This window comes from Dermacentor andersoni, chromosome 1, assembly GCF_023375885.2.
Source record: "Dermacentor andersoni chromosome 1, qqDerAnde1_hic_scaffold, whole genome shotgun sequence".
NCBI classification, from domain to species: domain Eukaryota; kingdom Metazoa; phylum Arthropoda; class Arachnida; order Ixodida; family Ixodidae; genus Dermacentor; species Dermacentor andersoni.
The window spans coordinates 130,789,966-130,803,296 of NC_092814.1; the positions used below are offsets into that span (position 1 = coordinate 130,789,966).

At 48.1% G+C, this 13,331-nt stretch overlaps 1 protein-coding gene across 9 annotated transcripts in view; it reads left to right on the top strand.

Moving 5' to 3' along the window:
• The window catches only part of LOC126545871 (prolyl endopeptidase FAP-like), a 464,583-nt gene that overhangs the window by 372,918 nt on the left and 78,334 nt on the right, over window positions 1-13,331 (top strand). Inside the window, exon 2 of one of the 9 annotated variants that reach the window (XM_055062033.2) lies at window positions 8,457-8,516. The exons of 7 other annotated variants lie outside the window; for them this stretch is intronic. In XM_055062033.2, coding sequence (XP_054918008.1) covers window positions 8,457-8,516 — 60 coding nt within the window. Of the gene's footprint in view, window positions 1-8,044; window positions 8,517-13,331 lie in introns of those variants that run through there. One more of the 9 variants, XM_050193898.2, reaches the window with a different exon arrangement.

Here is a 13,331-nt window from a genome sequence, read left to right on the forward strand (position 1 = left end):
GCCACCTCTACGAAGTGCAGTGGCACTGCGATAAATCACCATCTGCAGCCCAGACGTTCGTCGTGCCTGGGGCGAACGCGGCGAGTCGTCGCGCCGAACAACGTCGTCGGGGCGCCCGAATAGCTGGGGCGCGACATTGACCCGCCGATGCGCCCGTCCTAAAAACTGCGGCTGCTATTTCGGGCCTTTCCTTATCGCGATGCCAGAAACCAGGCTCGCACGCGGACCCCGCTACGCATCTCCGTTCTTTTGGTGTTGCCAGTCGGCTCCGCGCGCGTATAGGTGCATATATTTATGCGCTGTCGCCTCGTCCCAAACGAGCCCGCAGTCTGACCGGAATGGAGTAGCCCGCTTCTTGGAGGCTCGTTTGCGCGGGCTACATCGCTGTACTACACCGCGTGCGTTTGTCTCAAGGAGCGACGCGAAAGTGCGCCACTGCGCCGCCTAGAATGTCGCAGTTCTTGAAAAGCCTGAGAAAAAGCGCGTTTGCTGGATCCGCGTATAGAAGCAGCGTGCGCACGAATAGCGACGGTTCTGACTCGCGTTCCGGCTGCGTGCGACAATACTCAAGCACGTACGAGACGTCGTCACAGCGCCTTGTGCAGATGCAGTTGGCGTTTCTGTTTTGACGAGAGCCGCATGCCACGTTCCTGCTCGAGAACTTCAGCGCCGAGTCACGCGCGCGCGGCCTTATGTCTCGTTCATTCTTGAAAAGCGTTGGGATACGCAGGAGCGTGAACTTCCCGACACGGCTTCTGCGTCTCGCGCACGTGATTTTACAATTAAATGTCAGCTGTCGGATAAATTATATCTGTTCTCTCGCGCTGGCCTCTGAAATCGTTCACCGAAATAAACGCTTTCTCCGTACACAAGTTGAGTTCGAGCTATACTTAATCGATTTTAGTGAAGCCTGAATTAGACCGGCTATAATAGTTGCTGCTGTAAATTAGCAAAACCAGTCAACTGGCTTAAATTAAATATACTAAAAGAAATTTAAAAACAACAATACACTTTTTTTAACCAAATAATCAGCAAGTGCTACGCAAAATAAGCTCGCGCTCTTATTGCGTAAAGCCGAGACCTAGTCGCGCTACAAGAGAGCGGCCGCAGTTGCGGTGGCGGGCGGCCATCTTCGCGTGGCCGACGCTCTTTTTCGTTCGTCCGCGAGCGGGCGCAAAAGGACCGCGGCTTCCCGCGGAGCTCGAAAATCGCGCTCACCATCCGGAACGAAATTATGACGGCGCTCACACCTCGTGCGCGCCCTCGCTCAGGCGCAGCCGGCAGCTCGACTTTGAAGAGCGCCGGCTTTGCGCCGGCACAGCAGCGCATCGCGTCCTTGTCCCTCGCTCGTGCGCATTCAGACTGGGCGAGAGATGGAGGGGCGGAGCGGCAGGAACGACAGAAATGAATATTGGGCACGCGACATATGCACGTGACCGCCGGCGTCGCAGATGCAATCAGCCGCGCGAAAGAGATGCCTCCCCGGGCTCCTTTTTCTTCTCCTCCGAGCTCCGCGCCATCGATTGTGGCCGCATCAAAGATGCATGCACCGTAGCTCAGCTAGATGGGGCGTCCCTCTGTGGAGCGGTTCTCAAGGGCCGCGACCGTCTTCTTCTCGCGCGGACGTGGCAGCCTGCCGTGCGTCCTTTCCGCTCTCTCTGTTTTCTTTTGACGCAGTACATGGCACTGGTGCGAAGCAACAAACGAGACAGAGTTTGAGGAGCGGGCCCGCCGTCTTGCAAGCGGCGGCGGTGAAGCGCTTCTTCGGAAAATGGCCATACATTTATGCATGGCCGAGAGCGCGCTGCAAGACAGCCGCTCTAGATGGGGAATGACCGCGGGGGGGTTTCAATCGGCCAGAGCTTCCGGCGACGCTTGGTTGCGCAATGTGCGCGCGGAAGTATACGCAGACTTGTTTGTGTGCACGTATACGCTCGGGTACGTGCTTTCCTGCGGATGCTGTGTATGAGCTCTTCGCGCGTGCGCAGACGGAGGATTGTCTTATAAATTCGTGATGCGCGGCTCTCGGAAGTGCCCGCTGTTGGCGCGCGGCTATATTTATAATTTCACATTTCCGTGCGTGTGTTTGCCCGGCCTAATATCAAACCAGTTCAGATGATCGATAGCCGAATGTACGTGAATTTAAAAAAAAAAAAGAAGGTTTGGGGGGATGTACACTCTCATTTGATCCTCTGACGCACGCCCGTGCATTGACTTCTATTTTCTGTCGTACTTTATCGCGCGTTCGTGGTTCTCGTGAAAGGCCCTTCAGTTATTGGCACTATGTGAGCCGTCTGGTCATGCGCAGAAGCTGAGCCAGTGGATGTTCCTCTGGGCTATTTTATTTTCTTTACTGTCGTCGGCCACTCAGGTCCTTGCCCGTCGCGGTGGTTCAGTGACTGTAGGCTTCAGCTCCTGAACACGAGGTTACGTGTTCGTTTCCTGGCCTCGGTGACAGCACTTGCGAAAAAACAATTAGATCATTCAAAGAACCCCAGAAGGTTCAAATTATCGCGGATTCTTCGACTACGGCGACTTCAGTAGCTGAGGTACCCCTTTTAGACTCGAAAAAACCCACCAACCAGCATAACTGTGCACCTCCAACTCAATTTACAAAATGAGTAATTCAACATGTCGACCCCGCGGACGCCCTCCTTGGCCATGTGAGCCGTAGGGCAGCGTATACTTGAACGCTCTTGCATCAGCAATAATCTTCTCATCGGGGGCATAAGTGGCGGTAACAGGGAATTCCATAAACGAAGCACATTAACAAAGTTCGCACGCGCTATCGACTCTGCACGCACAAAAGACAGCAGGCGGAGCGTTCGTTCTGCGCCTGAGCAGTGGTGCTCATCGCGCTTTTTAGGTACACTAAGCCGCTTGCATCCGCCATTTCGAAAGTTCTCTTCCTAAACGCGAAGAATGCGATCGCGCGGATCTCCGCTGCGACGCTTGTCTCAAGCAGAAAGCGAGAACAGCGCCGTGTGGCGCTCGAGCGTGGGTCCGAAAGCAAACGCGCGCGTTCTCCATGGCGCCCCATTTCGAGCTATATTTTCTTTCATTTGCTTGCTTTCTTTGTCATAAGTATTGATTATGCTTTGTCAGTCATGCTTTCCTGGACACAGTGAACACGAAACAAAGCGCAGTTGCCAAAGAAAACACGTGGTATCCTTTTCCACTACCGCTACTTGGAGGCGCCACCGTCCATGAAAATGTGAATTGTAAGTGAATCATCAACCTGGCATTTGAATACGCGCATACAGCTTTTTACTTCTTTTTCGGTGATTTAAACAAAGCAAGCGTTATAGTAATTTCTACAAGAAGAATAAGGTAATAAAGATGATAAGAACGGATACATTAAAGAGTAATGCCGTTCTTGCGAGGGACACTCCCCGAACGTTGTCGCGTGTTTGACGAAAATTCTGTCTGGCCAGCCAGCATCGTTTATATTAATGCGACAGCGGCGAATCGCATTTTCCCAGCTCTTTGTTGTAGTGCGACGTGCCGGCGTTATGTGACACATATTGCTGCGTGGTCGGCGCTTGCGGCGCCTTATGCCACGTGTCTGACGTATTATGTACAAGTTCGCGTTGCCCTTCTTCAGCGAGCGTGCGTCGGCGGCGGGCAGCCGTCTCTCGGCTGCCACCTTGATGCGATGCGGCAGCCTGTTTTACGCGACTTATACATTTCGTCTGAGAAGGGTTCCTGCTGGACTAGTTTATGTTCTCGATTAACATTGATGTTTCTGGCGTCACACACACACGCACACAAAAACACAAGAAAAAGAAAGAAATGAAATGTCTGTTTCTCTATACTCATCAACGCTCGCCTGATGAATTAAGCCGGCGCACCTTCCGGTAGCTCATTGTCGCCACTAAGGGAGATGATGCTGCGAGTCGCCGCCTAGGCCAAACAAACGCGGGGTGTGTGCGGACCACGAAACGTCAACGTCTCCTTCTGTTATTTTATTTGGCGAGTAAGACGCTTCATGTTCCTTTATGCACGATACGTCAAAAATAGAACAGTTTGTTTGTTTTCCAACGACTGTTCGGATATCATGCGACCGTATAGAGCTCTCCGCTCGACATGCCTGTTGAAGCAAGCATATAGGACGGGCGCCTGAAGGGACGACACCTAGCTCGGCTTGCCAGAGTTCGCCAGCCCCGTCGCACCGCGGGAGCGGTGGCGCTTTATTCTGGCGCTGGTCCCAAACCGCCTACCAAAGCCGTGTCGCTTGGCACCTGGTAGCACAGCAGTGCAACTGTGCCCCACCTGGGAAGAGTGACGGCCGTAAACAAGCAGGATTGCGCGGTCTTGTGACGTGCTGCTTTACGCACTCCTGTTATCTTTCGGCCGCTGTCGTCGGCACTGTTTTTTTTCTTTTCGCTACCTCGTGCCGCGTCGCATCGTTTCTTCCTTCTTATTCTTATCACGCGATGCCTACGTTCAGAGCGCGACCGAAACATTGTTTTCACGACAACACGACTGCATATCCTGGCCCGTGAGTGGCCTGTCCAGTACAAACATTTATTTATTAAGCTTTCTAGGGAAAATGACGGGAACAGCGTAGCAACAATATCAAACATCGAAGCAAATAAAACTGTTTTACGAGATGAAATAACAATAACCTAAGAATGAGCGCCGACAAATGTTATTATTCGAGATGCTCTAGACACAGCTTGATTTAAAGCAGCGTACGAGTTCGCCCTAAGTGTTTCGGTAATGTAGCTTCAACTGGCAGCTCAATTAAAAACTTTCGCGCTAAAAAATGGGATGAACCGCTCAGAATCTCCGTTTTTCTTTTGTTTTTGTTCTTTAATTGGGTATTTGTCTTGTTATGCTAACGGAGAAAAGATAGCGGATATTTAGTGTTTATTATGCTGTTTTTAGATAGAGGTATGTTATAATTACGCAATGACATGAAGTTCCTGAAAAAAATTCTCTCTGCAGTTAAAGATTTTGTTGGTGCTTCTTGCGAGCTCCAGACGCCGTGGACTAAGCAGCACGTCTCTCGCTGTGGGAACGAAATAGACTTATTATAGAGTTCGCAATCGTACATATATACCAACTCGACTGGCACATCTGGTCGCCCGATGGTCAGCTCCGTTTCCCAAAAAAGCACGCGCGTTTGGAAAACGGTATGGGTTACAAAAACTTCGCTTGGCATTCCCCACTCGAGCGCTTCGAATTCGCCCGTTTTCAACCAGACTATAACTGAACACTCAGTCGAAATTCGCTCACACCGCCGCTTTTGACCCTCCGCAGCGCTTATTCGCACCTGACGCGTCTCGTTGTTTGTGGAAATTGAATAGACGCTTACGTCCCACGGCAAGAGACAACGTTCTTTCATCGCCATTCTTTACAGCCAACAACATTCAAAGCAGGGGCCGGATGCCAGTGACGCCTGCACGTCGCTCATGAAATCATACACGCAGCGCGTCCTCAGCAATTTCGCCACGCGATTCGCTTATATCCCCCCCCTTTTTTTTTTTTGTACCAGTGCCTCCCACCCGTGGTTTCCTGGAGGCAGCGCCTCTAAATTGATTTTCTGTGCTAGATATCCCCGCGGCTGTCTCCGAAGCCGAAACCGCTATTTTCTTGCAGCCGTCATTGGCTTTCCTGCACGCACCCTATTTCGATGCTTCCCGCGCGGCCGCCTTCCCCAATAACAGCGGTGGTTTGAGCTGCTGCTCCGTTGGCGCTAGGAGCCCGTGACTTGGCGGGCCTGCACACTATACTCGGTCCCAGACATCAGGTGCAACGCTGTGGAAGCTGCGCAAGAAGTTCGGTCACGAAAATTGATCACCCCGTCCACGCTTCGCTGCGCGCTAACGGCGTTCGCTCGCGCGAGCATGCACGTGCGGCTCCCCGCGAGGGGCTGCAAATAGAAAACCCGAAAAGAGCAACTAAAACCAGAATGATCTGAAACAACGCATTAGCAACCGCATACCACAGTGTGTTTTTGTCTAGTAGTTCAATCTTGATTCATTCAAAACTGAGCCTATATAAGATACAGTTGCATGCGCACAATTGCGGTCAAAAAAGTGCGAACGCAGTCACTGCAAAAGAAGTCTAGCCTCCACAGCGTTGCCCCTGATGTCTGAAAAGTATACTGCTCTGTGAAGGCGACTCTCTTCGCAAGCATTCTTTCTTGGAAAGCTCAAGTGTCGCGCGTGAGCTCGCGCTCGGGGCTCATACTTCTGCGCTCTCGAAGTTCGAACATATTGACACGTGTACTTTTTTTGGGTGACCGCTATTCATCGTCTAACAAATGTTATCGCTCAGCGCGGGACGCGGCCGCATGTGTCGGAAGTTCCTCGAATGTTATCGATGGGTCTATCCGCTGTCGTCACCGAAGCTTGTGTAATCTGATTGCATGTGGGACGCGAATTGTGTATAGAACTGTCTGGAAGACACGCGGGCACCAGTGATTATTCTGGAACCTACGATAACTCGTGTATAAAAACCGACATGCTTGCCGCGCAGATGAGATTTTCGACGATCGCCGACTGTGTTCGCCGCTATCGTTGTTCTTTGAGTGTAACCTGTTTTTGAGGGCACAGGTTCACCCAATAAAACGCTAATTTCGTCATCCGCAGTTTCGCTGCTTTCTTCACCGTCACTACAACGTGACAATATATATATATATATATATATATATATATATATATATAGCGAGAGAGAGAGCGAGAGAGCCGGCGCCTCACCGAGTCTTGTGCCACGTGTATAGCCATTCTACGTCCCTCTTTCCTCTACTTCCCCCACCCTCTCCCCATTTCCTTGCTTACCCTGCTTTCGGCTAGCGCCCATTTCATTTCCGACCATCGCGCTGCTCGCATCCTCCCTTTTTCACCCTTTTGCCTCTATGGTCTTCACGCCACCCCGGCGCGCCGTCCAGTCGGCGACCGCATTGTGTGCCCTCGAAGCGACGCGGCGCCAAGAACGCCGAGAGCGTTATTTAAGCGCGGGAGAAAAAAAAAAGGGAGCCTAAAGGAGAGAAAACAAAGAAAGAAGGAAAGAAATAAAAAAAAAGAAGCGTTCAGCGGCGCAAGAATGTCCCGGCAGCCAGCCGTGAAGTTCACGGGGCCAGTGCCGCGGCCGCCCAACCGGCGCTGTGTCACTCTGCGTGCGGCGCTGCTGCTCGTAGCTTCTGCCGAGCGTGTGGCGAACTCGCTACTCGCCAATTGCAGCTCCGACTCCTCGGTCGACTGAAGCGAGCGCGGAGACTGAGCCGCGGCAGAAAAGCCCATTTGCGCGCGAAGGGAACGTTCATACGCCGACTGCACCGCGCACCCAGACGCGTTCCGGTTGCACTGGTTGTCGTTGCGCTCTGAGGAAAACCGACACCAGTGGATTCTATGATTCGAGGTCGGTTACTATAGTACATCGACCTAACGCCGTTCGACTGATCGCTGTCTGTACCATCCTTATTCAAACATTCTTGAACCACCGTTGGTGTTTAATGAGCGGAAATGGTTTATCCGTTGAGTGCATCTACTGGCGCATTTAATGTCAATTTGGGAACGGGAATGCTCATAAAATTAAGCTCTCTGGGTCATATCATCCCTTGTTTTACTTGCCTGCACAGTTGTCGCGTTGATGAGTCAGTGTTGCGCACTGCACAGGTGATTCTCACTGTTGTAACACTGCCGATGTATGACGTCGGTTCCCATTTCATCACTACTGCAGCCACTGCGCATATATTGAAAGCTTCCTCAGTGTGCGTGGCTGAACGAACAACGCGCACAGCATTGTGACCGATCGTTATACTACAAACACATGTAGAAAACGCCCAGCACGCTGGTAGTGTGTATGTTGGTGGCGATAATATATATATATATATATATATATATATATATATATATATATATATAGCAAAATAGGTGCTCGTTGCTATATGAGAGGAAAAGGAGAAATACCCCTCGCGAAAGACTCCAAGAATAAATTAGGCCGAACGAGAGCCGGCGATGAAACTTTTTTCTCCAAGTTCTACCACATAGCTAAACAGAAGGAAAAGGGGGCCACCCACGCCTGTATTAATTTTTTTATCCCCTTATTATTTTCTCATTTGTGCGTCTGTCTTTTGATACCTCTGTTTCCTATTACAAATCGCAGGGACTATCTGCTTTATGTTCATTATAACACTCACTCCTGCAGGGAAGTGAAATTGACCCCACCGTCTTTTTGATATTGTTATTTCATTTAAGGATATATTCTGTTCCTCTCTTTTTGCTATGTTCGCTACTGGTGCTGCTAGAAATATCGTCTTATGTGTTATTTAACGTCATTCGCGTCACCCACAACAATTCCCACTCGGGAAATGTGCGCAAAGGAGGGCGCGAAGGCTCTCAAGGAGCCGTTGCTTGCGACTTTCTTGAAAACTGGAAAGGCGCATGTTTTTTACCGCTTTGTATGGCTTCTTTCTTTTTCTTTTTTTTCTTTTCTTTTCCTATAAGGTATTTCGCTGTTTCCGGAGAGCAAGCAAAACAATCTTGCATGGTGCGGCCAACGCATGGGTAAGGGTTGTTTGCACGGAAGCGGCGTTGTCGCTGCTCTCTGCATTTTCCTCTGCAATTTTCGTTAGCGCTTTATGCCCGTCAAAAACTGGGCGCTTTGTATCTCGGAATGGATTTCATTAATGCCTTACGCGTTTGTCCATATACCACACTCCAACACGAGCGATGTTTTAATGCGAATATAATTCTTGTCATTGTCAGACCAGTTTTCTTTCCGGCTGTATACCTAACCGCTTTCATGGACCGATGCCGAAGGTAGTGCAGCCTAAAATATGTGGGCCGATCCCGAAGCTAGTGCAGTCTAAAAATGTGGGCTGAAACGCCGTTCACGGTGCTCTTCAATTAAAGAAAGAAAGATTTTATTAAAAAAAACTTCTCCGAGTTCATTTTTTGTCTCAAAAAATTAAATGTCATTCGCATACTCGGATAGTCAACATAGATGAGTTCTTCCCGAATAGTGTTATGTCTCGCCTGCTCATGGCTTTCAGGTACGAACATAAGCAACTGAAAGTATACATCCTGTTGCACGATTTTTCTCTTTCTCTGTCACGCGTTACAGGCACGCTGAGCGTCAGGACCAACGTTCGGCGCGACGTTTGCCTGCGTAAAACGTGCCGATGCAGCGCGTCACCAATAGATGCCGAAATGAGCGGTTCGACTGGACGATGAACAAAAGGAGCGTGCGAATTCATGGAACCGAAGAAAATTCTAAGCAGCTGTTAGTGTTCTAAGCCGCGAGAGCATGGCTTTCGATCTTTCTTCAACACCGTCATTTGTTGCGGACTTTATTGGCTTTCGCGTGCAACGCTCTTATGTAGCTATATGTTTGCAAACAAAGCTATAAGTGCTGGCAAAGCGAGTAGACGAGTACGTTGACGTTGCTCTTTGTCTTCAGTGTTCACCACTGAACAATAATCTGTGCGAATTAACCAAGAATTAAAAAAACCTCCTCCACGTGTACTAACCTTGTTTTTTAAAAACATAAACACCATTAAAGTGTATCTTTTTTTGGCCCGGACGCAATCTGACAGCAGCGCTGCGTTAGGCTCTTGATGTCACGTTCGTGGGCTGAACAGGGCTGATTGATGCATATGTGGAAGGGAATCGAACAGCCAAAAAAGACGGGACGCTGTGTCTGTTGTGTGCATAAATCCAGCTTTTAAAGAGAACTAAAACTCCAACCAAATTTAGCTTAAAACCCGAGGTGTCGGAGCCCTGCCGGCTCCGACACCTCGGGCTTTTTTCTTCTCTTTAATTCAGCCGTCTCCAACCAGGCACATATCTGCCGAATGTTTACCTTCGATGCCGTCCTTTGCGCCGTTCGACTCCCTTCTCTACAGCTGGTCTATATGATACCCCAAATATAACTTACTAAGGCGCAAACACAAGCTCAGTTTACTATGGAATATGCGGCACCCTATAGCTGTGTTCATGCATGCGCATACTGCTCTACGTCCGCACTTGTCGTCCGTCAGTCAATTCTACGAAACAGGTTATTGCGCTATCATGGGATACATCATCCATGACAGCCGAAGTGTTTGCTGTTCTCTCTGCAGTTCGGTTTGTAGAAATGGCTGAAGAATGTACACAAGTGGCTCACCAACATCGCTTGCGTCCCTTGCCAACTTAAATGCCACAGTTACACCTAATCCGCTAGGGCTGGAAGAAATTGCTTTTGCCAGTGAAGCCCAGCAAACTGTCGTAGGCGTATTTACCGGGGGCCAGGGGGTAGGTATCTCGCCCCCCCCCCCCCTCCCTGTCAGAAGGGTGAGGACACAGTATGCAATTTCACACCTCCCCCCTCCCCCTCCCCCCCCCCCCCCACACACACTTTTGTAAGCGGGCACTTTCGGCTGCATGCTGGCAAGTCCGACGAAAATAAAGTTGAAGCTAAATTTCCTTTCTTAAGAGAGTGGACGCGTAAGTGATGCTTTCCTTTACTACGCATCCCCTGCTTGGGCAGCGTCGACTGTCTTGTGTGCCTCGTCGGGACGCGTTGTAGCGGAGGACGGCGTACGGGATTCGCCGTTCACGCTCGCGTTACGGAGGAGGCCTGGCGCTGGGAACTTCCCGCCCTAACAAATTTCCGCTAGCACTACTTGCAGCATTCCCAGTTGTTTGGGGCCGCCTAACAAAACCGTATTTGAAAAAAGAAAAAGAAAAGACAGCTTGCTATATTTCGCCTGCGGGCGAGGCGAAGAGTCCGGATAAGTACTACAATCAGCCGCGCCAATCGATTCGTGTGGCTTACGGCATGAAACCGTTGTATTATGAAATGCTGGAACTATTGAACCTCTGTCCAGAGATAGTCTACATAACGTTGCAGTCTCAGTCTTTGATCACCATCAAAAATTTGACCAAGCCTCTTACAGGTCAAGCTGCCAAATTTCATTTTGTAATCATGACTTATCGTAGTGTTGTTCGTGAAAATTACCTTGGTCGGACGTGCGGATACATTTCAATACAAAGTGTCACTTCTGATGTTGTCGATTTCATTTTCAGGCTGTTTCTAAACAAGAGTTACACCGGTACTTATTTCCTAGCAGGAACAAAAACAGCAGATATTTCATATTTTGAAGAAATGGGGGCCAGTTTTTGCTGACCTGTACCAAAAATTTGAACTGTTTGGGCTGCTTATGTGCTCTGAAAATAGTCACTTAATACTCGCTTAATTTCAATTTTTATTAGTTATAAACGCCATTTAGTTGCCCCCCCCCCCGGTATCGTTGGTAAAATATGTGGGTTGCGGTGTTTGTATTTCGTCAAAGTACGAGGAAATGTATTGAGGGACGAACGATAAATGTGTAGGTTCATTATAGCCGTTGTAGAAATTTACTCATTCAAGCGTTCCAAGGTGTCATACTGCCGCTAATAGAAATGTTTCTCAGACTCCTAAAACAACAGCACGAGATGCAGACTTGAAATTCCACAAAAATAGGAAGAATGTTAGGCTCCATGCGTTGCAAAACTTCCATTATTGTGCTTTAAGGGCACGTGTTGCAGATGATTACTAAACCCTCGTTTTTCCATGTGTTTTCTTGCATGATACGACATTCCTAGTATGTTTCTGTTGTGTCCTCGGGGAGTTAAACAAGGTATCTTGTTCATATCTGGGGAAAATTATGGGCATGGTATGGGTAATGTATAGCCAGTGTTCCAAATTGGTGGGTCAAATGCGCTTTTTCCAGCAGCATACGTATGCAAGTGGTTCAGAGCGTTATTAATGTGTTTTGAGAGCGGTGTAAAACTTAGACGGCTGCGCTGGAATAATGAGAAATTCTGTGAACATAGGGGGAGGAATACGCCAAGTTGTTGTGCGATGGTAAATGCGCGTTGATCAAATGCAGCTTTAAAAAAATCGTAAGCAGGTATTCGTAGGTATCATAGGCTGCTGTTATTAACTAGGTTTCCCAATGAATGTCCCAAGAGAACTCTGCGTTTCAGGGATTTTATACTTTGAGAGTAGGCAGCATTTTAAGTGCAATGTGTCACGAAGATTTAACGTTTCTGGCTTATTTAGATGCGTTACGAATATTTATTGAACACTCTTCATTATTCTCTTTAATTTTTCAGGCGTGATACATTAGATTCGTCTAGTCTTCTCGCTGAACTAAAGGAGGCAGCTTCTTTATGTTTTATGACTGTAAAGACCAGGTAATGGGTGATATGTAGGTGAAGTTCAAAATTGATGGGTAATTAGACCTTTCGCAATAAGTTGCGCGTGCAAGCACTCGGGAACGTTATGAGCGTGTCGAACGAGCATGGCAGAATTGAGCCCGCTGCCGGGGTAGAACTATAAACGCCACGAAGAACAAATTAAGCGAACATTAGTGGTATGCTATGGAAATTCCCTGTGCGAAGTTAAATGCGGTAAGATCAAACAAAGCCTTTCTAAAATAATTATTATTCAAGTGTTGAAGCGTGTGATATGGCCACTATCATCTATGCTTCCCAGTGTCGCGACATAGCTGTAGGTAAGTTACAACAGATTTATATTTCGTGGAAAGAAGAGGGGGTCATGGCAAGTGCAATGTACGACCAAATTTTTGCATTCCTGGTCTTTACTGAGCTGTCGTTTTTTTTTTTCTCCCTATTTTTCATGCGCCATAAGACATTCCTAGTTGGTTTCAGCGATGTTCTCGGTGAACTAAACACAGTACTTTGTTTATGTTTGGCAAAAATAAAGGGTACATTCTGGGCAATATGTAGGTAAACTTGAAAGTCAGGATAGTAATTATGACATTTGCAGTAAATTGCGCATGCAAGCGATCTGGAGCTTAATGAAAGTGTTTTACGATCAAAGCGCAATTTATCCCGCTGCCCTGGGAGAACTGTGAACTCAGTCATGATCAAATTTAGCGACAATTGGATGGGGGGGGGGGGGGACATCATGAAATTTTCTGGTGAAGTAAGATGTGTGTTGATGAATTACTGACTTTTTTTTAATATCCCCAGCAAGAAATGCTCCAAACATTACATGCGAGCAAGGTTTCAAACAGAACAGTCATATACAGGCATCATTTTAAACTATGCGATATAATTACAAGGAACTGAAACTTTTATTGAAACTGCTCGAAAGAAATAGTTTCGCTGGAAATTGGGTTGTAATTCTTCAAAGTTGCACACATCTGCTGTCTTTATTCTTTTGCTTTTTTGTGCATGAATACTCCAAGTCATTCATGTTCATTGTACTTTGTTGCGTGTAACCTTGACAATACTACTGCCTTAACTACAGCCATACATTTGTGCTGTAGACTTAAGCATCAAGTACAATTCTTTTTTTTTAATAATTAGTGAAATTGTTTGCAGCAAATG